Source organism: Phyllostomus hastatus, unplaced genomic scaffold (assembly GCF_019186645.2).
Source record: "Phyllostomus hastatus isolate PE091 unplaced genomic scaffold, TTU_PhHast_1.1 phas_scaffold_78, whole genome shotgun sequence".
Lineage (NCBI taxonomy): Eukaryota > Metazoa > Chordata > Mammalia > Chiroptera > Phyllostomidae > Phyllostomus > Phyllostomus hastatus.
Window position 1 is genome coordinate 19,659,213 of NW_025334041.1, and position 25,481 is coordinate 19,684,693.

General features: G+C 38.9%; 1 protein-coding gene across 3 annotated transcripts in view; it reads right to left on the reverse strand.

Annotated features, from left to right (window-relative positions):
• Window positions 1–16,917: 16,917 nt before the first annotated feature.
• Window positions 16,918–25,481, reverse strand: part of BZW2 (basic leucine zipper and W2 domains 2) — a 59,125-nt gene continuing 50,561 nt past the window's right edge. For all 3 annotated transcript variants that reach the window (XM_045827708.1, XM_045827707.1, XM_045827705.1), the window contains 2 exons: window positions 18,048–18,170; window positions 16,918–17,365 (listed from right to left, as the gene is read on the reverse strand). In XM_045827708.1, coding sequence (XP_045683664.1) covers window positions 17,337–17,365; window positions 18,048–18,170 — 152 coding nt within the window. In that variant the 3' untranslated portion in view covers window positions 16,918–17,336. The remainder of the gene's footprint in view (window positions 17,366–18,047; window positions 18,171–25,481) is intronic.

Consider the following 25,481-nt stretch of genomic DNA (forward strand, 5'->3'; position numbering starts at 1 on the left):
TTCCTAATTATTAGGAAGATGCAGTCGAAACACACAATGGTTTATCACCTCACACCCATTAGGATGGATACAATCAGGAAAAAAGGAAGGAAGGAGGGAAGAAAGGGAGGAAGGAAAAGGAAGAAAGAGTTAAGTGTTAGAAAACATGTGGAGAAGTTAGAACCTTTGCTCATTATTGGTGGGAATGTAAAATGGTGCAGTCATTGTGGAACACAGTATGGCACTTCTTCTTCTTCAAAAAATAGGAGTATATGATCCAGCAATCTCACTTCTGGATGCATATCCAAAGAACTTTAAAAGCAGGGTCTCCAAGAGATATTTGTACACTCATGTTCTGGGCAGCATTATTCACAATAGCTGGGAGGAGGAATTAATAAGTGAAATATGGCATATATAGATACAATGGATTATTCATCCGTAAAAAGGAAGGAAATTCTGACACATGCTACTATATGGATGAACCTCAAGGACATTATGCTCAGTGGAATAAATCAGCCACAATAAGGCAAATGCTGTATGATTCCACTTTATGAGGTATCTAGCATGGTCAGATTCATAGACATAGAAGATAGAAGGGCGGTTTCCAGGGACTCGGGGCTGGGGGGAAAGGACAACTAGTGTTTAATGGATACAGTTTCAGTTTTACAAGATGAAAAAGTTCTGGGAACTGTACAGCAATGAAAAGTTCTGGAGATACTTAATACTACTTAACTGCACATTAAGAAATGGTTAATCCAGCCCAAATGGCCAGAGTGGCTCATTTGGTTGGGCATAGTCCCACAAACTGAAAGATTGTAAATTGATTCCTGGTCAGGGTGCAACTGATTGATATTTCTCTCACACCAATGTTTCTCTCCTTCCCCCTCTTTCTAAAATAAAAGATACAATTTTAAAAATTAAAAAAAAAAGAAATGGATAATCCACAGAGAGCATACAGATGGCCAACAGGCATATGCTACCAGAAAAAATGTAAATTAAAACCACTATGAGATGTCACCTCACACCTGTCAGAATGGTTGTCATCAATAAATCAACAAACAAGTGCTGGTGAGGACACGGATAAAAGGAACTCTCGTGCACTGTTGGTAGGAATGCAGATTGGTGCAGCCACTGGAAAACATTATGGAGTTTCCTCAAAAAATTAAAAATGGAACTGCCTTATGATCCAGTGATTCTCTTTTGGGAATATATCAAAACACTAATTTGAAGGAGAATATATGCACCCCTATGTCTACTGCAGCATTATTTATAACAGCTGAGATTTAGAAACAGCCCAGGAAGCCATTAGTAGATGAGTGGATAGAACAGCTGTGGTGCACTTACACAATGGAATACTACTTGGCCTTATAAAAGAAGGAAAGCCTACCTTTTGCTACAGCATGAATGGACCTGGAGAACATTATGCTAAGTGAAATAACCCAGTCAGAGAATGACAAGTACCATATGATTTCATTTATATGTGGAATCTAATGAAGAAAATAAACTAACAAACAAAATAGAAACAGACTACAGATACAGAGAACAGACTGACAGCTGTCAGAGGGGGAGAGGCTTGGATGACTGGGTGAAAAAAGGTAAAGGGATTAGGCAAAAAAACCAAAACAGAACAAATACCAAACAACAACAACAACAACAACAATGAAAACCTCACAGATATAGACAACAGTATGGTGATGACCAGAGGGAAAGGGGGGCGGAAGGAGCTAAAAGAGGGTAAAGGGGGAATAAATGGTGATGGAAGGAGACTTGACTTTGGGTGGTGAACAGGCAATACAATATACAGATGAAGTATTACAGAATTGTATGCTTGAAACCTGTATAATTTTCATTAATCAATGTCACTCCAATAAATTCAATAAAAATAAAAAAGAAATTTTGAAGAATGGTTAAGGCAGTACATTTTATGTTCTTGGTTTTCTACCACAATAGGAAAATTATTATGCAAACTTTCTTAAAGCTGTAAAAAAGTGTAATAAATATAAATAATTACATTTTCAAATAATAGTTTTGGATTTTGAAGCATTCATACTTCTGAGGTTATTAAAACCCAAAACTTCACTGAGACTTTTGGGTCTGGTCTCCATTTATGGCTGATGATGTGCACTAAGTTTAGGTTAGCTGAAGTGTTTCTACTCTAAAATCCATACTGTTAATACAAGTGTCAACATTGTTTTAAAATACTTGATACTTTAAAAGTTTGTATGGATTTGAAATTCATTTGCATTATCACAGAAATTTCAATATTGCATTTAGCAGGGAAAGAAGTGATGTGCCAATAGACTTTAAAATATAATTTCAAATGCATATTTTAGAATAGTTGTAACTAAATCAAGTGTGATTTAAAGTATGCTAGGCTAATAATTTCCTTTCTCTCGTATAATACTTTATTGTGAATGAGCATTATAACTGAGCTAGTTTATATTCTGATTGGCATTTTGAAAATTGGAAAATGCCCCTCCCACCACAATAAAAAAGATACCTGTGTCCTAATCTCCAAAACCTGTGAATGTTACTTCACATGGCAAAAGGATTTTTGCAGATGTGATTAAATGAAGGTGTTTGCAATGGGGAGATTATCCTGGGTTGTCCAGGTATAACATAACAATGTAATCATAACAGTTCTTCCTGTAGGAGAGACAGAGTAGCCCGGAACAGAAGCAGAGCTATGCTGCTGGCTTCAGAGATGGAGGAAGGGGCCACAAGCCAAGGAGTGCAGGTGGCTTCTAGAAGCTGAAAAAGACAAGGACCTGGATTCTTCCCTAAAGCCTGAACAAGAACACAGCTCTGCTATTTTATGTTATTATTTTATTTATTTTTTATCCTCACCTGAGGACATGCTTATTGATTTTAGAGAGATGGGGATGGAGGGAGAGAAACATGTATCGGTTGCCTTTTGTTCACATACTGACTAGGGACTAAACCTGCAAGCTAGACCTGTGCCCTGACTGGGAATCAAACCCACCAGCTTTTGATTTACAGGATGACTCTCCAATCGACGGAGCCACACGAGCCAGGGCCTGCTGACCCATTTTAGACTTTTGACCTCCAGAACAATAAGATAATAAGGCAGTGTGGTTTTCAGCCACTACATCAGTGGTGACATGTTACAGTGCCAATAGGAAACCGATACAACAATGGTCTGTAAGCAGCTTCCCCTCATCTCCTTTGCAGGACCTATGCATACAGTATTGCCTGTGCCGTTGCATTTATGTGTTTGAAACTGTTACCAGAGTGAAGGGATCTGTTTGCCTGTGTGCATCAAAACCTGGTAATAGACAAACAGGAGTTTGCAGCCCAGAAAGTAAGGATTTCTTAAGGAGAGGGCACCATGCCTGGAGTCACAGGTAGCTAGCTCATACTCAAAGACCAAGCTCCTGGGGGCTTCCAGGGAAAGGATTACATAAAGAAAAAATCATCAGTCTGGTGACTAATAGAGTTAGGGTCGTGGTCTCTTTTGATTGGCTGGTTCCAGGATAGGGGGTAACTGATCTTTGCATCTGGTCCAGATGTTAGCCATGGAGTTGTTCTTTCCAACTCTGCAAGGATTTGTTCTGTGGGATCATCTTGCTTTCCTGGGTCTGGAGCTAATACACAGCTGAGGCGAAGATATTATGTTGAGTTTGACTGAAAAGTCTGTCTCAATGGTAAATAGACCCAGGAGGCGGACCAGAACTTCATCGTCCTGAGGGCTTCCTGCTCAAGCAAGGGAGAGGGAGGTGGGTGAGTTGGGGCAGTACGTGAGGCCAGTGTGAGTCAAAAGAAAAAAATCAAAATAAAAAGTCAGATAAAAAAAATGGTTTCTGTGTGGTTACACATGACTGGCATGACGCAGGCCAGTGCCTCTGGATTCTGGCCTCGCAGGTGGCTGAAACCCTAGGTGAATGGGGCCATGTAATGGATAGCTAGATTTTTGCTACGGCCATGTAATGGATAGCTAGATTTTTGCTACGGGCGACTACCTCAGATATAGATTAAAGATTATTCACCATAACAAACACTCTAACAAATTCATTCATTTTAAATAAGAGACAACCTAGAGGAAGATTCAAGGAAATGCTAACACCTAAGCCCAATTAGTGATGCTAATTACTAAGTTTTAACTCTTCTTCATTGTTTCGTCTGAGTTTCCTGTAAATTTGAGTAGACTAAATACATCTTGAACCTTTATTGTTCTTGTTTGGTTTACTCTTTATTGTATTTTTTCCATTACCATTTAGTCCCCTACGCCTCCCTCCTGCCTGGCAATCACCATGCTATCCGTGTCCATGAGTCCTTTCTCTTTTTTGCTCAGTCTCTCCACCCCCTAGCTTGCCTGCCACCAGCTTTATTGTTTTGAAATAAGTCTGGAACTATCAGAGCAAGTTGATATGAAACATGCTTTCCAATGGGAATACTTTTACTCTCCTTAATTAAATATTGATCTTTGGGGTTTCCTCTGATTACCCTCTCCCATGTTTGGTTCAGAGTCTGGGTTGTCTGTGGCTTGCTTCTGCTTCCACGTGAAACTAAGAGTTATTTGTCTCCTTTCATTCTCCTGGGCTGGGTTCTGTGATGGCTTTTTCATCTTAGCCCTCATTTACTTGGCAAGATAATGACCTCAGAGCTCTTCTGTGAATTTCTGTGTCTGTGTGTCTGTGCCCTCCTACATTTCCTGCCAAATCCTGCTGAAAGATGGCCCGTGGGAGATAAACTTTTTATGAAGGCAAGGCACGTGGTTACGTTTAGTTCACATCAGTTATTGCAGTTCTAGGGGCTAGTACCACCTCTACACATTCCAATCAAGTTTTAAAAGTTAGAACTTCAGCACCACGTGTTTTACTTTTAAATTTTCTTTTTCGGGTTTTAAAAGTGAAGGGGAAAAACAAAACTAATTCATCCAAAACAAACACTAACGTGTGCAGTGTTCAGAGCAGGGTGCTGGGCACAGCTGCCTTCCAAAACACATCCTAACAGGCCGCTCGCTTCTGAATTGGCTATTGTGTTGTCCGAGTTTATTACCCAGGATTTAAAAAACAGAAATGTACAGAGAGTTATCTAAAATCTAAACTACTCCATGATTCCTGGAAAATGGGCTATTACTTTTTTTGAAACATTACCCTGTAGTGTTCTAAGGCCAACAACTCCTAAGAGAGATGGACAAAAAGTAAGTGGCTCATTAAGTCAGCTCCCTTTCTGCCTTCAATTTTCTGTGCCCCCGAGTTCCCTTTCCTCTTCACGTTTCCACTGTGAGAACATGTCAAGGAAGGAAGAACGGCCCCCAGGACAAAAGGAGGTGGACTCTGCTGATGTTACAACGGCACAGACGTTTCATGCGGGAGTTGGACTGTGGGGCTGGAACTATCTGATGCACCAAACTTTTCGGACTGTAAGATGCACCAGATCATAAGATGCACCTAGGTTTTAGAGGAGGAAAATAGGAAAAAAAAAATTTGAAGCAAAAAATGTGGTAAAATATTTAATAACATAAATAACATAGGCTGCCGCCTCTGCCCTCCCCCAGCAAGCCAGGTAAACTACATTTGGACTACAAGACACACCCCCACTTCCTCCCAAATTTTGGGGGAAGTGCGTCTTATAGTCTGAAAAAGATGGTCATTTACCTTCTTACCACCATTTGGCAAGTCCTTATATCTGGCTGCTATTGCTATTTTTTTAAGAAGCGGAATATTCTTTCATAAGTTCTCTGTAATTCTCCTGAATCCACACATTTCTAACCTGTTTTGTAGTCTAATCTTCAGAGGCATTGACTGAATTCCTATACTTACTTGCAGACTTCTCATTATTCGTCATTATTTTGAGCATGACTTTAAGAACAAGAATTTTTTTACCACATTGAAAACAAAGCACAAATTGTAAACCCCTCTGGGGAGTTCATTTGTTTCCTTGAAACTTTGTTGGTCATTGCATATGGAAATAACTTTTTAAAAAAATATATCAGGAGGAAAAATTAAGAAACCTTTGGACTCCATCTAACTAAAACAACTGTAGGAATTAACATTTGACTTAAGCAATTGTTTTCAACCATGGGATGGTGAAGAAACTTATTAGACTTTTATGAATTTCACTGGGCATTAAAAAAAGTTTGTGATTTGTGGCTTTAGCAGATCTTCACACCTTTCTGTTATAACCCATGTTCCAAGGGCTTTCTGAGAGAACATTAATAGAGTACAAAGAAGTCAGAGGCAGTTCTGGAGCACCTCCAAGTCTTAGGTCCTATGTATAGAATTATGGAATCATGTAATACTTAGAAAGGTATGTATGTGTTCTTTGAGGTCATCATGTCTAACCATGTGATTTCGCAAGAAAAGAAACCTAAGAGAAATTAAGAATGAAGAATGTAGACGATGGTCTATCTTTTTTAAAAGTAAAGAAAGATGGAGACTGGTCTCTTGGACCTGATGCACTTGTCCCCAAAACTGTTACTTCAGACATTGCACACAAACAAATGCAGTTCTCCAAAAATTATTATGAGAATGAAGTTTATAGTATTCGTTTTAGAGATTTTCCTCAACAGTTTGAAGGGCATTATTTTGATCTGAAGAAAAACTTAATTGATGTTTGCAGTACTTTAAAATAAGATTAAGTAATAAAGATTTTTATTCCATTTAGCTCGTGTGCAAAAGTGTATATATCTGTGTGTATGTGTGTGTCTCTGTATCCTACTGGTTCCCTTTCTCTGGTAGAACTCTGTCTGACCAATACAGATTTTGGTATACTTTTATCTTGTTATCATACTATAATAAAAAACTCAAGGAATTTCCTCTTCCCCACAACAGCATAAATTTCTAGTCCTTGATTCATGTATTTTATAGTAGGGAGCTTAGCTGCCTTCCTGACTAAATTTTATTAAAGATTTTTTTGTCCTATGGAATCTACAATGATTTAAAAAACTAAAACTTCAGTTTTTTTTCTTGCTGTTGCCAAGGTAAATAATTCCTGATCGAGATGGTAATCTAAGGTGAAGGGTTTCTGGAACCAGAGCCTTCTTGTTTGGAACTCTGAGCAATCAAGTTGAACGTGAGTTAACTAACTTTCATTTCTCACTATGATCTTGGCATAGTATAGAATATTTGAGAGTGGTATAAGTCCAATGTCAAGTTCAAAGTAAACAGTCTCTTCTTTGCTATCTCCTATATCTCTTGACTTTTCAGATAAATTTAACCCCACTTTAAGACGTTAATAATAACACGATAAGTTGTTCCTGGAGTTGGATATCCAGGTGTGGAAGCTACAGAGTTTTTTTCAGGGGTTTTAATGAGACAAATGTAGCAGAGTTGGGAAAAAAGCTGACACCTAATAAATGCATAAATGAACAAGAATAGGTACGGGGATTGTGTGGCCACAGTTGCAAACTGGAATGATGGGCTAGTCAATGAGATTCCTAAAAGAATTCATTGTTCAAGGTCCTGCTATGGTGATGGCTGAATAGTTTCTCCAAGACCAAACTCCTAATAGGTAACAACTATAAACTCTAAACAAAATAAGAAAAACAGTTACTTTAAGGCACTGGAGAGTGATAACGTGCACACTCGTTGGAAGGCAAAGAATGGGAGGAGTTGATACTTAGAAGAGAAGATGTGGCTTCTTATTTCAATCCCTAGCTGCAGGACTCCCACTGAGGTAGATTTCAGGCAATTCTAAATGATGGTTGTTCTGTAGTTTAGCTGTAATTTTGATGTGGTTGTGGGAGGAGGCAAGTACCACATTTGCCTACACCACCACCTGGACCAGAAGTCTGGATTTTTTTTAAAGTAAGACTCAATTATGTGCTGTGTACTAGAGCCACACTTTAAATACAGGGTTGGGCAAAAGTAAGTTTACAGCTGTACCCACTTTCGAATATAGTAACTAATAAATCATATTCTTGTATTAGAAAGTGGATGACACAACTGTAAACTTACTTTTGTCCCACCCTGCATAAAGACACAGGTTGAAAGTTCGTGGGTGAAAGACAATATACCATACAAACAATATGCCTGAAAAGGGTGGAGTGGCTATATTATCAGATAAAGTAGACTTCAAGACAAAGATTATTACTATGGGTAAAAAGAGATATTCATAATGAAAAACTGGCCAATCACGAGAAAGACATAATAATCATAAATGCATGTGCATCTAATTAGAACTTCCAGATATATGGAGGTTCTTTCTAATTTTAAGCAAAATTGGTCAAATTAAATAGAGAAATGGATAGTCTATAATCTGAGTTGAAGAAATTAATATCCCTTTCTCAGAAATTGACAACTACTGGGCAAAGATATCAGTAAAGACAGAATCCCTGAACAGCATTATCAGTCATGACCTCATAGATATTTACACAACACTCCACCCAACAAATGCGGCACACACAGTACACTCACAAAAATAGATCATAGTTAGGCTATAAGACAAATCCCAATAAACTTAAAACTTCTGAAGCCATGCTGTGTATGTTCTTTGACAAAACCAAGAAAATGAACTAGAAAACAGTAACAATCTTAGAAAAATTCAAGTATCTGGAAACTGAAAAATGACTTACCCAGGGGTCACGGTCATTGCTCACAGTATTTTGGAAACTACTTTAGCATTCACAGCTGTGCTGTAAAACATGTTTTGATGTGAACAAAAGAGGAGAGGACATATGACAGAAGTAAACAGCCTTTCAAAAATTTGTGGAGAGGCTTTGAGGTCTGGCCCCCAAATAGAAATGATCAGGGATTTCATCGGCCATTTTATCCCCAGCATTCATGCGTCAGAATTTTAAAACGTTTTAGCACCAGCTAGTTGGCCTTACAGGAAACCCTCCTACCTGGACTCCTCTATGCTTGTACACACAAAATTCGTTTGCACTACTGTAGCCTCTATGTTTCTGTTACCTGGAAGTCTACTTTGAGACACGTTGAGAATACTCGTATTCCAGATTCCATTGTATTTAGAAAAGCTCCTGCTCGTTCCCACGAAATCTGTTGTGCTTGTTAATGAGCACACTGGGATGAAGAAATAAAAACCCAAATACAGTTTCATTTCAGTACTCAATGAGAAGGGAAAAAGTGGGAGAAACCAGCTTCCAGAAGAACTATTACTTTTCAGAAAGTGTTCCCACACACTTGGGAAAGAGTTCATTATTTAGCCTGAGCTGAGTCATGTAGCCATCGGCCATGAGATCATCTATTTCCTTACATCAGGTGAAACCCCGGAAGGCTGCCCCAGAGGTATCGTCCAGGCTCTGATCAGCCTTACAGAAAACTGAAGTCTCGCATCTCACTAACACCAAAGCCTGGTCTTCTCACTTTTCTAATTGTCCTCCCACCGTCTTGTCATTTTAGGGACGTGTTCTAAGACGATCTGACATTGGATGTTTAAGTTAGGTTAGTGGTTTTTATGCCTGAGCAGGCATCAGAATCACCAGGGGGCAGGGGAGGGAGGCTTGTTAAACTACATCGTTGGTTCTACCCACAGTTTCTGATTTAGCTGGTCTGGGGCAGACCCTGCCGATTTACATTTCTAGCTGGCTCCCGGGTGACGGGTGACGCTGACAGGGCTGGTGGGGGTGTTGGCTTACAAAACCATTGGGTTGTCCTGTTGAAGGGGGAAAAGGCCTGTTGAGAAAGATTCCAGGATTTACTCCAAGGATTTTTTCTATTCTAAGAAATCAAGACCGTCTGAACAGAGATCCCTCAAACCCTTGTGTACCTCTTAAGAATACTTGAGGATTTCAGAGGAAACCGGAGTTTACAAACTAAGGAAGAAATTACAGAAATTCAGCATCTTTTCTTTCTTTAGATACTGCATCCCCGGAAAATGCATCAAGAGCTTTCAAGCTGGTCTAAATAGAGCTGCCATTCTCCGGGGCTGGGCTGCTTCAACATGCTGGTTCCTAAGGGATTAGAAACGGTCCCGGTGGCTCTTGAAGGTAGTCTCTAGACCAAAGCAGCAACATGACCTGGGAGCTCGTTAGAAATGCACATTTGCCTGTTCCACCCCAGGCGTGCTGAGTCAGAGGAGCTATTGTCAGCAATTTGTGATGAACAAGCCCTCCAGGGGATGCCACTGAAGTCTGAGAACTAGTAAACTAGTCACGTGATGTTTTACTGTTGTCAGGGACCTGAGGGCAGGGGAAGAGTGGAGACTAAGGGGATCACAGTGGGTTGACATCACAGGGTCAACACCCACCATTTGCTGTAACACAGCCCTATGTGACAGTCTGCACGAGAAAAGTAGTTTTGCTTCTTTTGGAAGCAAATGAGGGATGGTGTCAGGATCACTTTAGAATCTATGGGCCCACAGTTTATTGGCTTTGTTTCAGAGAATGACAGTTGTGATGCATTTCTCCTTAGTGCAATTAATCCAAATTCTTACTAAGTAGCAGTCGGGCTGTGGGCCCAATTCTGAAGTTCAAAGAAGAAATACAGGGTCTAGCAGAGAAGTAAGGTCTGCCTAAGTGTGGTTGGTAGGGTAATAATATGAGTGTAATAACTTATGGTTTTCATTTAAACATTTCACCTACAATGTCATAGGGTGTGCTAGAGTGTGATATTGTTAAGTTACAGAATTACAAACTTAGGATTTTGTAATAAAAAAGGGGTGTTATTTGTGCCAGACCCTGAATATTAGATGAATTTATAATCAACCATTTAAAATAAATTTTAATGCACCTTTGCTCAACTTACACACCACCAATTCTTGCCAGGCTGTGCATGTGCTGAATGACAAAGACACGGACAGGAGGAAAATACAGCCCACTTCCTTTACTGAGGACCGAACGGGCCACAGAACGCCAGCACGGGAATAATGGGCTTTAGGAACTACCTGGCCCAGTGGTTCCATGTAGTCTTGACACCAGAAGGATCAGCCGTCACCCAGAAACTTGTCCTCAGACCTCGACCTGGACCTACTGAGAGTCAGAACCTCAGCGGGGTGGTTCAGTCAGCAACCAGTTTTCCTCCTGGGTGGCCCTGACGCATGCTGGGGTTTGAGAACCAGCAGTCCAGGGTAACTAATTCACCTCTTAGGCCACAGATAGAACAGAATCCGATGAAAACAGTCTTGCATTTATTCAACTTCGAGTAGTAAGATCTGTGAAGTCCCGGTTTAAGTGCTGATCTTGTCCAGACCCCTATTTCACAATTAAACACAGTAAATACTAAGAGTTAAGTGACATGTTAATTAGTTAAATGGCTAATTAATGGCAGAATGGTGCCTCCAAGCTCAAGTCAACCATGTGCATCTCTCTACTCTGCCACTTACACAGCCAATAAAAAGACATGGAAGTAGAAACAATGGAAGACACAGTAATTTATGATTTAATTTTTAAAAAATCGATGTTGCTCAAATAAAAGAGAAGGCAGGGAATGATTTTCTGTTTTGTAATGAATGCTATGAGGAAATGCATGTGTTCCAAAACTATCTCTGAAAAACAAATATGTGCCTAGGAATTATTCTCGGTGCCAAAATAGTGCAACATTTTGGCTCATTAAAAATAATGTTCTTATGTTTCACGTGTTCTTGCTGCAAGAGCTGATTTTTATTGTTGGTAGATTGGCTGTGTCTATTTAACCACTTACCAGAACGAATTAAACACACAGAACAACAAAAGAGGTGAAGCGAAGTGAAGGCATATGCAAACTACTGCAGGGTCCGTCTCAAACACAGGCAAAATGAATCTGCGCTGTCAGAACTCAGATGAAGATTCACCAAAATGGGGCTTCTGAGACTCTGCTAGTGTTCTCTGTCATTTGATTGTTATGCTGGTGTGCTGTTTCTAATGAGGCCAGACATACACTGGGCATTTTTCTCTGATTCACATCAATAAATAGCTCAAACATACACAGGAAACCAAGGTGTAGAGATTGTAAATATGCAAAGTCTAGCTCTAAAAAGGTCCTTTGCCTAGAAGAAATATTTTGCTCACACCTATTGCACAAGTAGAGGGCCATGGTGGTGCAGGGGCATCTATCAGGCCGTCCGCGAAGCCTACCATCCTCAAAGGTACAGAGAAATGAATGCCATTAGCTCAGAGAAGGTGGGCTCAGAGACGCCGCATCAGTGGAAGCAACCGCATTAGCTCAGAATAGATGATTCGATATGGGGCAGGACCGGATGTGTTTCCAGGCTGCTGGTGTTCTTGGCTTGAAAATGAAATATTTTCATTCCTTTGTCCCTTCAGTTTCATAAATTGGATCTGTTGAAATCCAGAAGTTTAAACTTTCATATTTTTAGAAGTTAATGGGTTTTTAAAATTTCTTATGGAACTGATATTGTCTTGAACTATACCCCAAATAAGTATAAAATGCATTCAAATGTAAATATGTCAATTCAGGAAATAAAACCATATTGTTAAAAATTTTCAAATCCTTTGACACAAATCCGATTTTTATTTTTTTCTAGTTATAGGTGAATGAAGATTTAGGTAGTATTTTAAGTAATTATTATTAAAAGCAAAAAATTATAAAATATCTTCTATTGAGCAATAGAGATTGTGCCTCAATACCAGGAACAATGAAATGCATTTTAAAATCATGCTTTCAAATCATAGTTTTTGATATAGTAAAATGTTGCAGAATATTATTTAAAGCAGGATATAAAAAACATAGAATGAGCTTAATTTTTCACAAATTAAGCAAATCATATTTGCAAAAATATAAAAACAGAAGTGTTCATCTTTGTGGCAGAATGTTATGTAATGTCTAGTTTCTCCCAAAAGCTTTTTTAAAAAAACATTTTATTTATTTATTTTTAGACAGATGGGAAGGGAGAAAGAGAAGGAGAGCAACATCAATGTGTGGCCTTCTGTGAACCCCTCACTGGGAACCCAGCCCACAACCCAGACAAGTGTTCTGACCAGGAATCGAACTGGTCACCCCTCGGACTGCAGGCTGGCACTCAATCCACTAAGACACACCAGCCAGGGCCAAAAGCTTTTATATATATTTAAACATGTATTAATTTTTTAAATTATGAGGAATTTGCATTCTCTTTCTGAAGAAGTTCAAGTGGAAAGAATAGAGACAGTTCTCCTTCCCTTTTCTTCCTATCAGCCCTGCCCAAGATTTATGCAGAAATAATTATTTAAACAATAGAGAATATTCCTTCTTATGTATTTATAAAGGTATATTATATACACACTAGGTTTCATTAGTGGAAAAAAAGACATTCTTTTAAGTTTGCATTTCTCCTTTAGTGGTATTGTGAACAACCTTTTGAGACCATGTCATCCCACAGCATGGATTTACCAGATTTATTTCACTGGCTGACTTCTCACAGATTTCAGATTTACTAGTTTTTTTGTTCATTCCAGTTTTATCATTAGTAGAGTGGTCACTACACGTATGTCTGAGGGTATACCTGTGCAACAATTTCAGAAACAGAAGTGCTGAGTCCAAAAATGGGCATTTTTAAAAAGGTTAATATTTACTGCCAAATTACATCTCTAAAGCCCATGTATAAACGAACCTTTTTTAAAGAACACCACTGATTTTGTTCCACAAAATCTTACTAACAGTTTAAGATTGAGCATCTATCCATGTTAATTGCCTGTTTGAATTGACTCTTTAATTCTTTTACATTTTCAATTTTTTCTTATTGATTAATAAGTGCTCTTTATAGAGTGGGGGAAAAGTAGGTTTGTAGTTGTATGTTAGAGTTTATTATTGTATTATTATTAATTATTGCGTTATTTTCCATACAAACAACTGTAAACCTACTTTTGCCCCACTCTATTGTATTTTTGTTATTTTTATCAAAAATGTTTTCGTTTAATCTGTTGAAGCTCTTCTGATTCCACATGCATTTGATGTTCATTTTTCACAGATGTATCTTTCAATATAGAAAAAAATTAACTTTTAGCTTTTGTGTCATGCTTTTACTATGCCAAGGTTATCAAGATACTTCCTACATTTTCTTTTAGTGCTTTCATTGTTTTAACATTAGGTGAGGACTTACTCTCTCCAGGAACTACTTTAGTATGTGTGCATGTGCTCCTGTGGTAGCCAGCCTCCAGGATGGCTGATATTACTAATTATCTCCACCTCCCGGTATTCATGCCTCATGCAGTCTCTATGTACGTTGTATCGTGGTTGATCAGTGACAGCAACAGAATGAGGCAGAGATGTTATATAACTCACAATACTGGGTTATTAAAGATGGCTTCCTTCTTGGAATCCCTGTTCTCAGACCATCCGGGGAGAAGCCACCTGTTCTGTCATGAAAACACAGACACAGCCTAAGTAGAAGGCCCCACGTGGAGAAATGGAGCCCTCTGGCTTCAAGTCAGCAGGGAACTGAGGCCTACGAATCGCCACTCTCAGGGAAGCAGCTCCTACAGCCTCCAGAGAAGCTCTGAGCTAAAATTACCCAGCCAAGCCACAGAAATTGCAATGTAATAAAAGTTTGCTGTAAGTTGCTAAATTTGGGAGTAATCTGTTATGCAGCAAGAGATGACAGATTTTATTTTTGAAAAGAGACTTTTGTCTTTCAGAGAAAGAAAGCGCTTTTGGTTTGAGGGTTCATTAAGTCCTTGCTGTTTGAACACTCCCCAGCCCCATCCCATGCTTACCTTAAAGTCACTATCTTCAGTTCTTCTTGGGAAAAAGTGCTGTGCTAGAAAATGTTAAATATTTACTATTCTGTAATTGCTCCAGTTTACAGATTAGAAATAGATTTGCCAGATGTTTATTGAATGGAAGTGCTAGTTTTAGAAATTTTTGCTTAAACTGTAGAAAATTACATCCTCTCCCTGGCTGATGTGGCTCAGTGGATTGAGCACTGGCCTGCAGACCAAACGATTGACAGTTCGATTCCCAGTCAGGGCACATGTCTGGGTTGTGACCAGGTACCTGTTGATTCTCTCATACACTGATGTTTTTCTCCCTCTTTCCCTTTCTCTCTAAAACAAAATATTAAAAAAAGAAAAAGAAAACAGAGACACTTGTTTTTCAGAGATGGAAAGTGCTTTTGGTTTGAGGATTCATTAAGTCCTTGCTGTTTGAACACCCACCCCTCCCCCCACGCCCGCCCCAGCTTACCTTAAGGTCACTATCACAAGTTCTGTTTGGGAAGAATACTCTGCTAGAAAATGTTAAATATTTACTATTCTGCAATTGCTCCAGTGTACAGATTAGAAAATTGATTTTTCCAGATGTTTATTCAGTGGAAGTGCCAGTTTTAGAAACTTTTACTTAAACTGTAGAAAATTATATTCTCATCATATGTAATTTGACAGCAGAATATAGGATAAAAAGCATAGGTATGAGACTCTAAAGATAGGAAGTTTAGTTCACCTGGGCCACTAACTCTACGACCTTGGATGATTCTGTGCTCATCTGTCGCAGTTTGATTACTTTGGAAATTAAGGGCAAAGTCAAATATTCTCTAATGCAGTGGCCTTCTTCCTTTTAACTAATAACCCCGAAAATAAAGGGAAAACCCTCTTACATATTGGCATATAAAATGAAACACAAAAACATAAAACATAAATGTCTACATAAAATCATCATAAACTGAATTTTAAATATTTTCAATATTTTATCTTTAAATATATTTTTGTCAAAATACTAGAGATGCCGATTTAATTTAGTTCATGGAATGTCTATCATCTATCCTAATTGGCAGCCGGCACTTACTCAATTAGTTGGCCAAGTTTATTTTTAAAATAAAACTTTTCATTTATTTCCATTCAAATACATTAATATGCAGTCTGGAATGTAACTACCATTAAGTTCATAACTCTAATTTTTAAAATAGGAGGAAGAGTAGATGGATACTGGAGACTCACCAGGAACTGATGCTCTAGAGGAAATCAGACACCTTTCCTTTCCGTTTCCTGCTCTTCTCGCAGGGGACTACCCCCTGAGAGCAGTGCATTCTACAGGAGTCCCTCTCTTTAGCACCATGTGGTTGCCACCTCCAGGACAGGGTGCCATACCGGGACGATTGAGTCAGTTCCTTCTGTACGAGACAGAAGGGCAACTGTGAAAGGGAAACTGGAAAGGAAAACCAGTATGAAAAGGGGAGCAATACAGAGTTTTTAGGAAAGGATATTTAAGTACACCCAGCGATAGGCTAAATACTTTAGGTCCCATGAAGCTCTTGATTCTATGACTTACAATTATTTGTCTTGGGCCACAGTTGTCTTGTGTTTATTATTTCCTATGTAATGAAAATAACATTCTCATATAAGTTTTCCAAAACACCTGTTGAGAGTGGTATGTCTCTGCCCATTGTTGGATGGGCACTGGTCAGTGCTCTAACTGCACCGGGAAAAAAATGCATTTATCGAAGACTTAATATTTAAAAAATTGGAAGGAATCCATTGTGGCAAAGATTTAGGTGTATGGTCAAGTCATAGGGAAAAAAAATCCTCTGTCTCCTAGACAATTGGGAAACTAGAGAACTTCTTACCTGAGTGTCCTCCTCCTGTTTCAGCTCTCCCTCTCCCCACTGCTCTGGGGCAGTCCGTACGAGTTCCAAGAGTTAAGGCAGATTTGCGTAGTCAACTATGGGCTTTCCCAAGCAGTAGTAGGTTTCACACCGCTACTACTGAGACTAGGATAATTTAAAGAATAAAATCACCTGGGTATAAATACATATAAACAAAGATCTGTTTACATGTGAAGTATTTCAGCTCTTCTCTAAGTCAGGAGGAAACAGAGCTGAGGAAAATGAGAAGTCTGAAACTATATAATTAATATCACTCCACTGTATTAGGGCTAAACGCACATGTAATTTTGGGTCACTTTCTTCACTTTCTATTTCACTACGAAAATAACTGAAATTTATTACCCATGATACTTAAAGGAACAGTGTTGTTTTCACAGTTGACAAGAAATGGAACCATTTGAAATTCTGGATGGGAAAAACTGCAGCATAACACCGAGATGTCATCTGTGTAGGAAGTCATGTTCGGTAAAGAAATAAAGGCTCTGAGAATATAGGCCCAGATTTTTATAAAGCCATTTATTTTAAAAAACAGGTTTGTCAAATCACATACACGAGCAGAAACACAACTACCAAAGTGGCCCTGTAATAGACACCAGTGGGGTGTTCACCACACGTACCTGAAAAATACAGCTAAAAAAGGAGTCTGTTGAGTAATTTCCGATTCCTACTTGACTCCTCGTTGAATGGCTTTAAGTTAGCATATAGTGAGTGAGAGGTAGAGTCCCAAGTATAATAGCTGATGCCTCAGGGCTCCATTTAAAAACAAAACAAAAACAAAAACCATTTTCCCCCTCTGCACAAGGGAAGCCTATCCTAGTTTTTTTTTCCTTGTGAAAACAGAAGCCAAGTTTCTCTTCTCGAATGGTTCAGCATTCCCAAAGTGTTGTGTGGTGACCTAGGTATTGTGCTTCTCGAGCCACCTAATTTTCTTCGCCCTCGGATTCGGACTCTAGGAGAGAGGAAAGGAAAAGTTAGGCTTGTTGCTGTTTTTCTTTTACATAAGGCCGAGAAAGAGTTTCTAATCCACGCCCACTCCACACTGTGCTTGCCCCCAGAGACGGTTTTGGCCTAGGCATCCAACACGAGGGCAGATGGCCAACTTTTGTTCCCTTTGCTTATAAAAGATCTTGGCCTTTCTAAAAATGCAACACCCTTATAAATACTTTTAGAGAATATAACTACTTTTATTCTTTGAATCATCTAAAATAAACTTTTCATTCTTTGTTGCATTCACTCTCACCCATTATTCTTCTTCATGTTGCCATTTTAAATATCAGTCAACTGGTAAAGGTGCTCATAAAAATCTATATAATCCCATAATAAATGATTAAGCCAAACGTATTTTTTTCCTTTCAGCTCTAATTATTTCTTCCTCTTTGTTTTCCATTAGGTTAGGGTAGATAATTTTAGAGTTTTTTTTTTCTTTCCTTTCCTTGTTTTTGGCCATGTAGAAATTTTCACCGCTTTGATTTCAGAAAGGAAGGATAAGATGTAGGCTGCATGTTTGATATGAAAGACGCTTCAAGAACTTTAGTTTTAGGAAAGCAAGAAAAATCTGTGGAAGTAGGAGCTTTCTTGAATTGAGAAAGTGTTTGCCAAATGGCCATCAACGCTGGTAAGTGGAATCATACCTTCTTCTGCGTTTTGCAACCACTCCACGAATTTCTTCATCTGGTCAAGAAAAACACTTTTGCCTTTAGCCACGTGTGCTTCTTTGTACCACTTCAGTATCGCTTCTTCACTCAGCACGTCAGCTGAAATGTCAAACCAAGCATTTCACAAGTTACTACACAAATGTCATGTTTTAAAGCAACTTCGTCTTACAGTTTAATAGAAAGCAATCACTTTTAACATTAAAAGCTCTGTTATAAAAGAAATCCATACCTGAAACTTTATCAGAGGACAGGAGCCAAGCTTATTTCCATACAGAAGAATGGCATATTTTAACTTTTAGCTTAGTAAGTAGTAATGATGATGAAATTTCTCCACAGGCATGATATAATGCAAGCCTATATGCAAGTCACCCTGGGACTTTGAAACCTCTTACGTTCTTAGTTTACTGGCAGGAAATGGGGTTATTTTGTAATTTTGCAAATGAATCAGCAATTCTAGCATTTCAGACTACTCTGTGTCCTGTCAACTTCAAACACATCTTGATTAAGCAGCAACCTTAAATGACTATATTTTTAAGGGAATTTACTATTTTAGGAGAGAAGGGCAAATTAAAAAATGCAGAGAGGATACAGTAATTATATTAATAATTAGAAATCAAGATGAGTTTCCTGGGTGAATCATGGAACTAATACACAAATAACCCAAAGTTCTACACCTACTCTATCAATGATCACTAATTTATTTTCCTTTGGTATCATATTCTAAACTATAAGAGTAATGTTTTCCTTGTACTCCATTAGGAGAAAAACAGAGATATATTAAACCAACTCCCTTAGAGGTTTCTAACAAAGGTATTATCCTTTACCTGTTGATTATCTAAAACTCTTTGAGGCCATCAAGTTAGCACTTAGAATATTTAATGTTAAGAACAGGAAGGGGAATATCAAAATAATAGCATACATACATTGCTAATATTCTAGTGGATTATCCTTGGGATTTTGGAGTGAGAATTGAGATGCAAAACCAATAAAAAGTATTTATTATTGTCCTCACTGACTATCCAACCCATTACAATACTGAAAAACCACTCTCATAATGTATTTGTAGTTAAAATATAATTGTGGCAACAGAAGTAATTCGATTGTTTTCATTTAACATATCACTGACCTTTTTAGGTAATATAAGATTTTTGTTTATATCAATCATTAAATATACCACATTTTACAAAGAAAAGGAAGGAGTCTGGATGTATTTATTCATAAAACTGGATATGATCGATCTAATCAGGAGTTCTATAGAATCACTCGTAGCTTCTAGTTTTTCAGCTTCTTCTGTGTCCAGCTCCACACCCCCCACTCACAATGATGAAAGAACTGTCATCAAAACCCAGTTTTGTTTTGTTTTTAATCCTCACCTAAGGACATTTTTCATTGCCTTTTAGGGAGAGGAAGGGAGAGAGAGAAACATCAGTGTGAGAGAGAAATGCTGACTGGTTGCCTCCTACACACACTTGGACCCAGGATCAAACCCCAACCTTTCGGTTACTGGATAATGCTGCAACCAACTGAGCTACACTGGCCAGGGCCCAAAGCCCAGTTTTTGTAGAGGTGAGGTGCAGTTTATAGCCCGAGGAAGTGTGTTATTATTGTGCAAGACTGCTTTACAGACATTTTAAACATGGATTTAAAGTTTCTTTTATATAATTTATGACATTTTTAGGATTCTTGAGATTTAGACTAGCAATCTCCTAACTGTTTGGGTAATGCTTCCCTGTGAACAATTTTGAGCACATATACCCAACACAAGTATATTTTTGGTTTATAAATTATATGTATGTACTATTGAACTAATATTATTAATGTCATAAAACAAAAGCAAGTTAAAAATATGGCAAACGTGTGTAAAGGGAGATTCTATTTCTCCTCATCTGAACGGATTGCCTATGATACAATGTACACGTTGGAAAGCTGATTTAGATGGCAGTTTAGTGACAGTATTTGTCCCGGTGTTTCCTTCTCAGTGTTCAGAGCTCATTCCTGTATTTTACTGCCCCCCAGAGGCTGAAAGAGGCCATGCAACTACTCAAATGCCCATCGAGGATAGTTCTTGTGCAGGGACACTAAATAAGAAGTAAAACTTATCAGATGCACTGCTCACTAAAAGTCAGACAGACTGTGCAAAGCTGAGTTTTTAGACAAACCTACTTTAGTATTAAATACTTGCTGCAAGACCAAATTTCTGGCATCTGGGAATAAATGATACACAAGGGACAGAAGCAATCATACAGGGCACTTATCAAAAAGTATAAAAAGAAATTCAACTTTTGTTTAGTGAACATTTTAGGTGCAATGTTCAAATTAAAACTATGAATTATTGCATCCATATTATTACCCTACCAACCACACTCAAGCAGGCGTTACTTCTGCTGGATCCTGTATATCAGGTAAAAGTACTAAGAAAGGAAGACATTTTCCAACTGCACAGAGTTCCTGAGATTAAAATACATTTTTCTCCTTCATTCCAGCCAACTTCTTCATCGTCTGTGGTGAAATACTTGCACCCTTTTCCCTCTAAATTAGCGTCTCCTGTAAATGGGGTGCCCTCTCAAGATCACCCTACCTTTCCTCCTCACTCTCTGTAGGAGGCTTCTCTTAGCCATTGGTGTGGTGAGTCTACTTCCTGGCTTCCCCACACACTGAAATTCAGGGAGCCTGGGACTACTTCATTTCCAGCATTTAGCATAACAACTGCCAACTAGGATTGCATTCATTCAATGTATAATGAACAGACGCAGTTACTTGAGAAAAACTAAGTATTTCTCAGTTTACAGAGTTATAATTTAAAAATTAGGTTTTCATGAGGACCAAAGAGACCCCATTGTAAAAGTGGTTTGAGAACTGCAGAGCTTTAGGTAACATTAGTTATTTAGATAGTCAAGTTGAATACTATGTCACTTGAAACTTAGGAAATTCATTAATTTTATTAGAGATGTCACATAGGGATAAAGGGAAAAAACAACTCATCCTAAAAATGTTGGGAATATATGGTGAGAAGGCTACTCATCTTTTTTTAGAACAAGAATAAAAAAATTACTTTAGAAAAAACTTATTTTAGAAAAACAGAGGAACAGAATTTAACCTAAGAAACTTCTGCAAACAATAAAGCCCACAACAGAAATAGTAATAGTACTTGAGAAGGTGGTATTCTCTTTTTCAGACCTATGTGCTGAGAACGTGATACTTAGCTTCAGGAAGGAAGGGAAACTATTTTTTGAAGTGAATAACGTAATGTTTGAAAATTAATGGTTGATTTACTATTTTTCCTTACTGTCTTAGAAATATAAAAATCAAGATTTTAATACACAAGTTGAATTTTTACTAAATGAACAATTACCACATTTTTCTTTCATTGCTAAAAAGCTTATTATAGTTTATTCACTTTTATCCCACTTTTATTTATATAAAGCATTTAAAAGTGTTTCAGGGGAAACTGAGACTCAGAGCTGACTGTGGGCTAGGGCTGGTGCTGCCGTGGTGGGAGATACTTCTGGTCTGACAGGACAGACCGTTGGGAAGTGAGCTAGCGATGAACAGGCAAGCTGTACTGCTCCCTCTCTGGCCCCTCCCCCACAGGCAGCACAACAAAGAGGGTTGCCCCACCTGGGTGAATTCCTAAGGTCCCGCCCCTTGCAACTTATCAGGTGCACCAAGACAAAGAAATATGGCCCAAATGAAAGAACACAGCAAAACCTCAGAACTAAGCAATGAGGAGATTGCCAACCTATCTAATGGAGAATTTAGAGCTCTGGTAATCAAAATGCTCACAGAACTGATTGAGCTTGGTTGAAAAATGAAAGAAAAAATGAAAGATACCCAAAATGAAATAAAGCAAAATATTCAGGGAACCAAAAGTGACAAGAAGGAAACCAGGATTCAAAGCAACAATTTGGGACAAAAGGAATAAACAAACATCCAACTGGATCAGAACAAAGAAACAAGAATTCAAAAAAAATGAAGAGGCTGATAATTCTCTGGGATAACTGGAAACGTTCCAATATCTGAATCATAGGGGTCCCAGAAGAAGAACAACAGCAAGAAATTGAAAAGCTATTTGAAAAAATAATGAAGGAAAACTTCCCCAATCTGGTGAAGGAAACAGACTTCCACAAGGCCAGGAAGCCCAGAGAGTGCCAAAGAGGTTGGACTCAAAGAGGAACACACCAAGGCACATCATCATTAAGTTACCCAAAATTAAAGACAAAGAGAAAATCCTAAAAGCAGCATGAGAAGAGGACACAGTTACCTACAAGGGAGTTCCCATAAGGCTATCAGCTGATTTCTCAAAAGAAACCTTACAGGCAAGAAGGGGCTGGAAAGAAGTATTTGAAGTAACGAAAGGCAAGGACCTACATCCAAGATTACTCTATCCAGCAAACCTAACATTTAGAATGGAAGGGCAGATAAAGTGCTTCCCAGATAAGGTCAAGTTACAGGAGTTCATCATCACCAAGCCCTTATTATATGAAATGTTAAGGGAACTTATATCTAAGAAAAAGAAGATAAAAAATATGAACAATAAAATGACAACAAACTCACATTAACAAATGAACCTAAAAGACAAGGAAAACAATGAAAACAAAAACTAAGTAAACAACCAGAACAGGGACAGAACCAGAGAAATGGACATAACACAGAGGAAGTTAAGTGGGGAGGGGGAAGGGAGAAATAGCGGGGGAAAGGTACAGGAAAGAAAAAGCATAATTAGGAGGCATAAAGTAGATGGGGAGAGATAAAACATGGTATAGGAAACAAAGGACTCAAAGAACTTATATGTACGACCCATGGACATGAACTAAGGGGGGGATGCTGGAGGGTTGTGGGGGCAGGGTGGAGGGGGGATAATGGGGGAAAAATTGGGAAAACCGTAATAGCATAATCAATAAAAAATACTGAAAAAAAGTCTTTCAATAATGAATAATAAAGTCATTCATTAAAGTAACTGAGTTTACCAAGAGGGACATGAGTGACTATGTCCCCAAACTGTTGTTGTCCTCTTGTTCTAGGTATGTGGGGAAACTGGCAGTGTATGTACGTGTGTGCAATGAGAGATTAAAATAGGAGAAAGGATTTCCATCATTTTAAAACTGGCATTGAGGTAAAAACGTTCCTTTTAATAAATAAAGGGAACCCCTATCTCCAGATAAAAGAAGCAAACACAACACAATGAGATGTTTGTAAAATGCATGTGTACATGGAATGAACGGTAAGTATGATCTGACCTTACACATTGTATCACAGTTCATGAAAATTCCCCTCTGACATCAAACACCCTTTAGAGAAGTGGTCCTGGACCCAGTCAGTAGTCAAGGAATCACCAGGAAGTCTGTTCGAATGCGAATTCTCAGGTCTAATCCTGGACCTGCTTGGAATCAGAACCCCGGAGAATCTGTGCTGTTAACAAGCCCCCCTGGAGACTCACTGGCAAATCAGAGCTAGGAAAAAAGTGCTTTAATACACTGTTAGCCAAGCCTTTCTTGACAAGTAAAATAACATTAAAAAAGCTTCCAAATCCTTACAAATACACAAACTATATGTCTCCCAGTGCACAGTGTTTGTGGGATGAAATAAAGTCAGAATAAAAACCACTATTCAAGAAAGAGAAGGCAAACACAGTAATTCTGTTCAGAGCAGTATGGAACAAAACCGGTCCTCGGGGTTTCATGTTCCCAGGAGAAAATGTAATTATTTTATTCAGAAAAACAGACTGCGTGTGTAATTTTGTGGAAAACTATGCAATTACCTAAAGGAAAAAAAAAAGACATTTAAACACCTCAGTGATATATTTTAGGTTTTCATTTTTAAAGTTTCCTGATTTAATTTCCAAAAACAACTACGGCAGAACAAAACCATGTTAACACCTTCCTCGGTCCCGAGCCTGCTCACAGGAGCCGCAGACCTCTCTGGCTTTAGATTACCTGGAAGGGGCACAGCGGGGAAGGCCGTTGGCACTAACAGTTACAATGAGAAACCCGAAGGATTGTATGTTCATGTTTTGAGGACAGACTATTTCATGCCATGGCCACTGTCTCGTGAGATGGACCCAGGCCAGAATGGAGACTGCTTACCACAAGCCCCACTCCAAAGACCACTGGATCATAATCTATGCTTATTCTGACAAAAAATCGGTGCCCCTCTGCAGCCTCCTGGAGCAGGCTATTGTCCTGACCTGGCCAAGCAGGTATGGTGATTTCCCATACCTGGTAGCACTCATGTACCAGTACCCAAGGCTATGCCCCGGCCCCCAAGTATAATTCTTTGGTGCCTGCCAAGGAAACCACTTTGTCCTGCAGCTGCCCAACGTACTCCTATGCAAGTTTTCCTTAATGAACCCTTAGCTGCCAGACTGGAGTGGCCTGCCTCTTTCTTTGGTCTTCCCTTGCCCTCCCTTACGAAGGTAGATTTTCAGTCTTGGGCTTTTCCCTGGGTCTGTGTACTAACCTAGATGTTCTCACTGATAAGGAGTAATTTGTTTCTTTTTTTCCTGACTTAAATATAGTAATAAGATTAGGTGCTTTTCAGATGCGGCTCAAACGGCTTGGTCTCACTTAAAAAAAGATTTGGCCCTGGCTGGTGTGGCTCAGTGGATTGAGTGAACTGAAAGGTCGCCGGTTTGATCCCCAGTCAGGGCACATGCCTGAGTTGTGGGCCAGGTCCCCAGTTGGGGGAGTGCAAGAGAAAACCTCACACTGACTTTTTTCTCTCCCTTTCTTTTCCCCTCCCTTCTCCCTCTCTAAAATGAAAATCTTTTGACAAATTAAGATTAAAAAAAATTTTGGTTAGAGACACTGTCTGGATAGGCTAGCTATTAAACCGCAAGAAAGGGAAATGTGTACCGCACCTACTAGTTTATAAACAGTTTGCTTTTCCTTCTGTAGCAGAATATATCGTCTACCCACAGAGCGAAGTGAACCCTACACCCCAGTTCTCTTTACAGGTTTAGAAAAGGAGCCAGCAGTGGCTGGTGGGGACAGAATGCAGGTGCGCCCTGCTTCTCGGTCTTGGCTGCTGGGTACCATAGGTGGGTTGGCAATACGACCTACAGGTTTAGTTAGATGGGCACCTGGAGTAGCATTTAAGCCCTAGTTTCAGGACATTGCTATCTCATGACCACACCCATGGGGACCTAATCCAGATATGGCCTGAGGAAAACACCAATTCCTAAACTTCAAAAGGGCAGCTATCACAGTCTTCTGAGGTAACAGTATGCTGACTGCCAGAGGGGAAGAGGGGTGGGGAATAAATGTGCCGGAAGGGGACCTGACTTGGGGCAGTGAACATGTAATATAACATACAGACGATGTACTGTAGAACTGTATATTTGAAACCTATAATTTTATTAACCAATGTCATCCAAATAAATTCAATAAAAAAATTGTGCCAAATGCCTCTGTG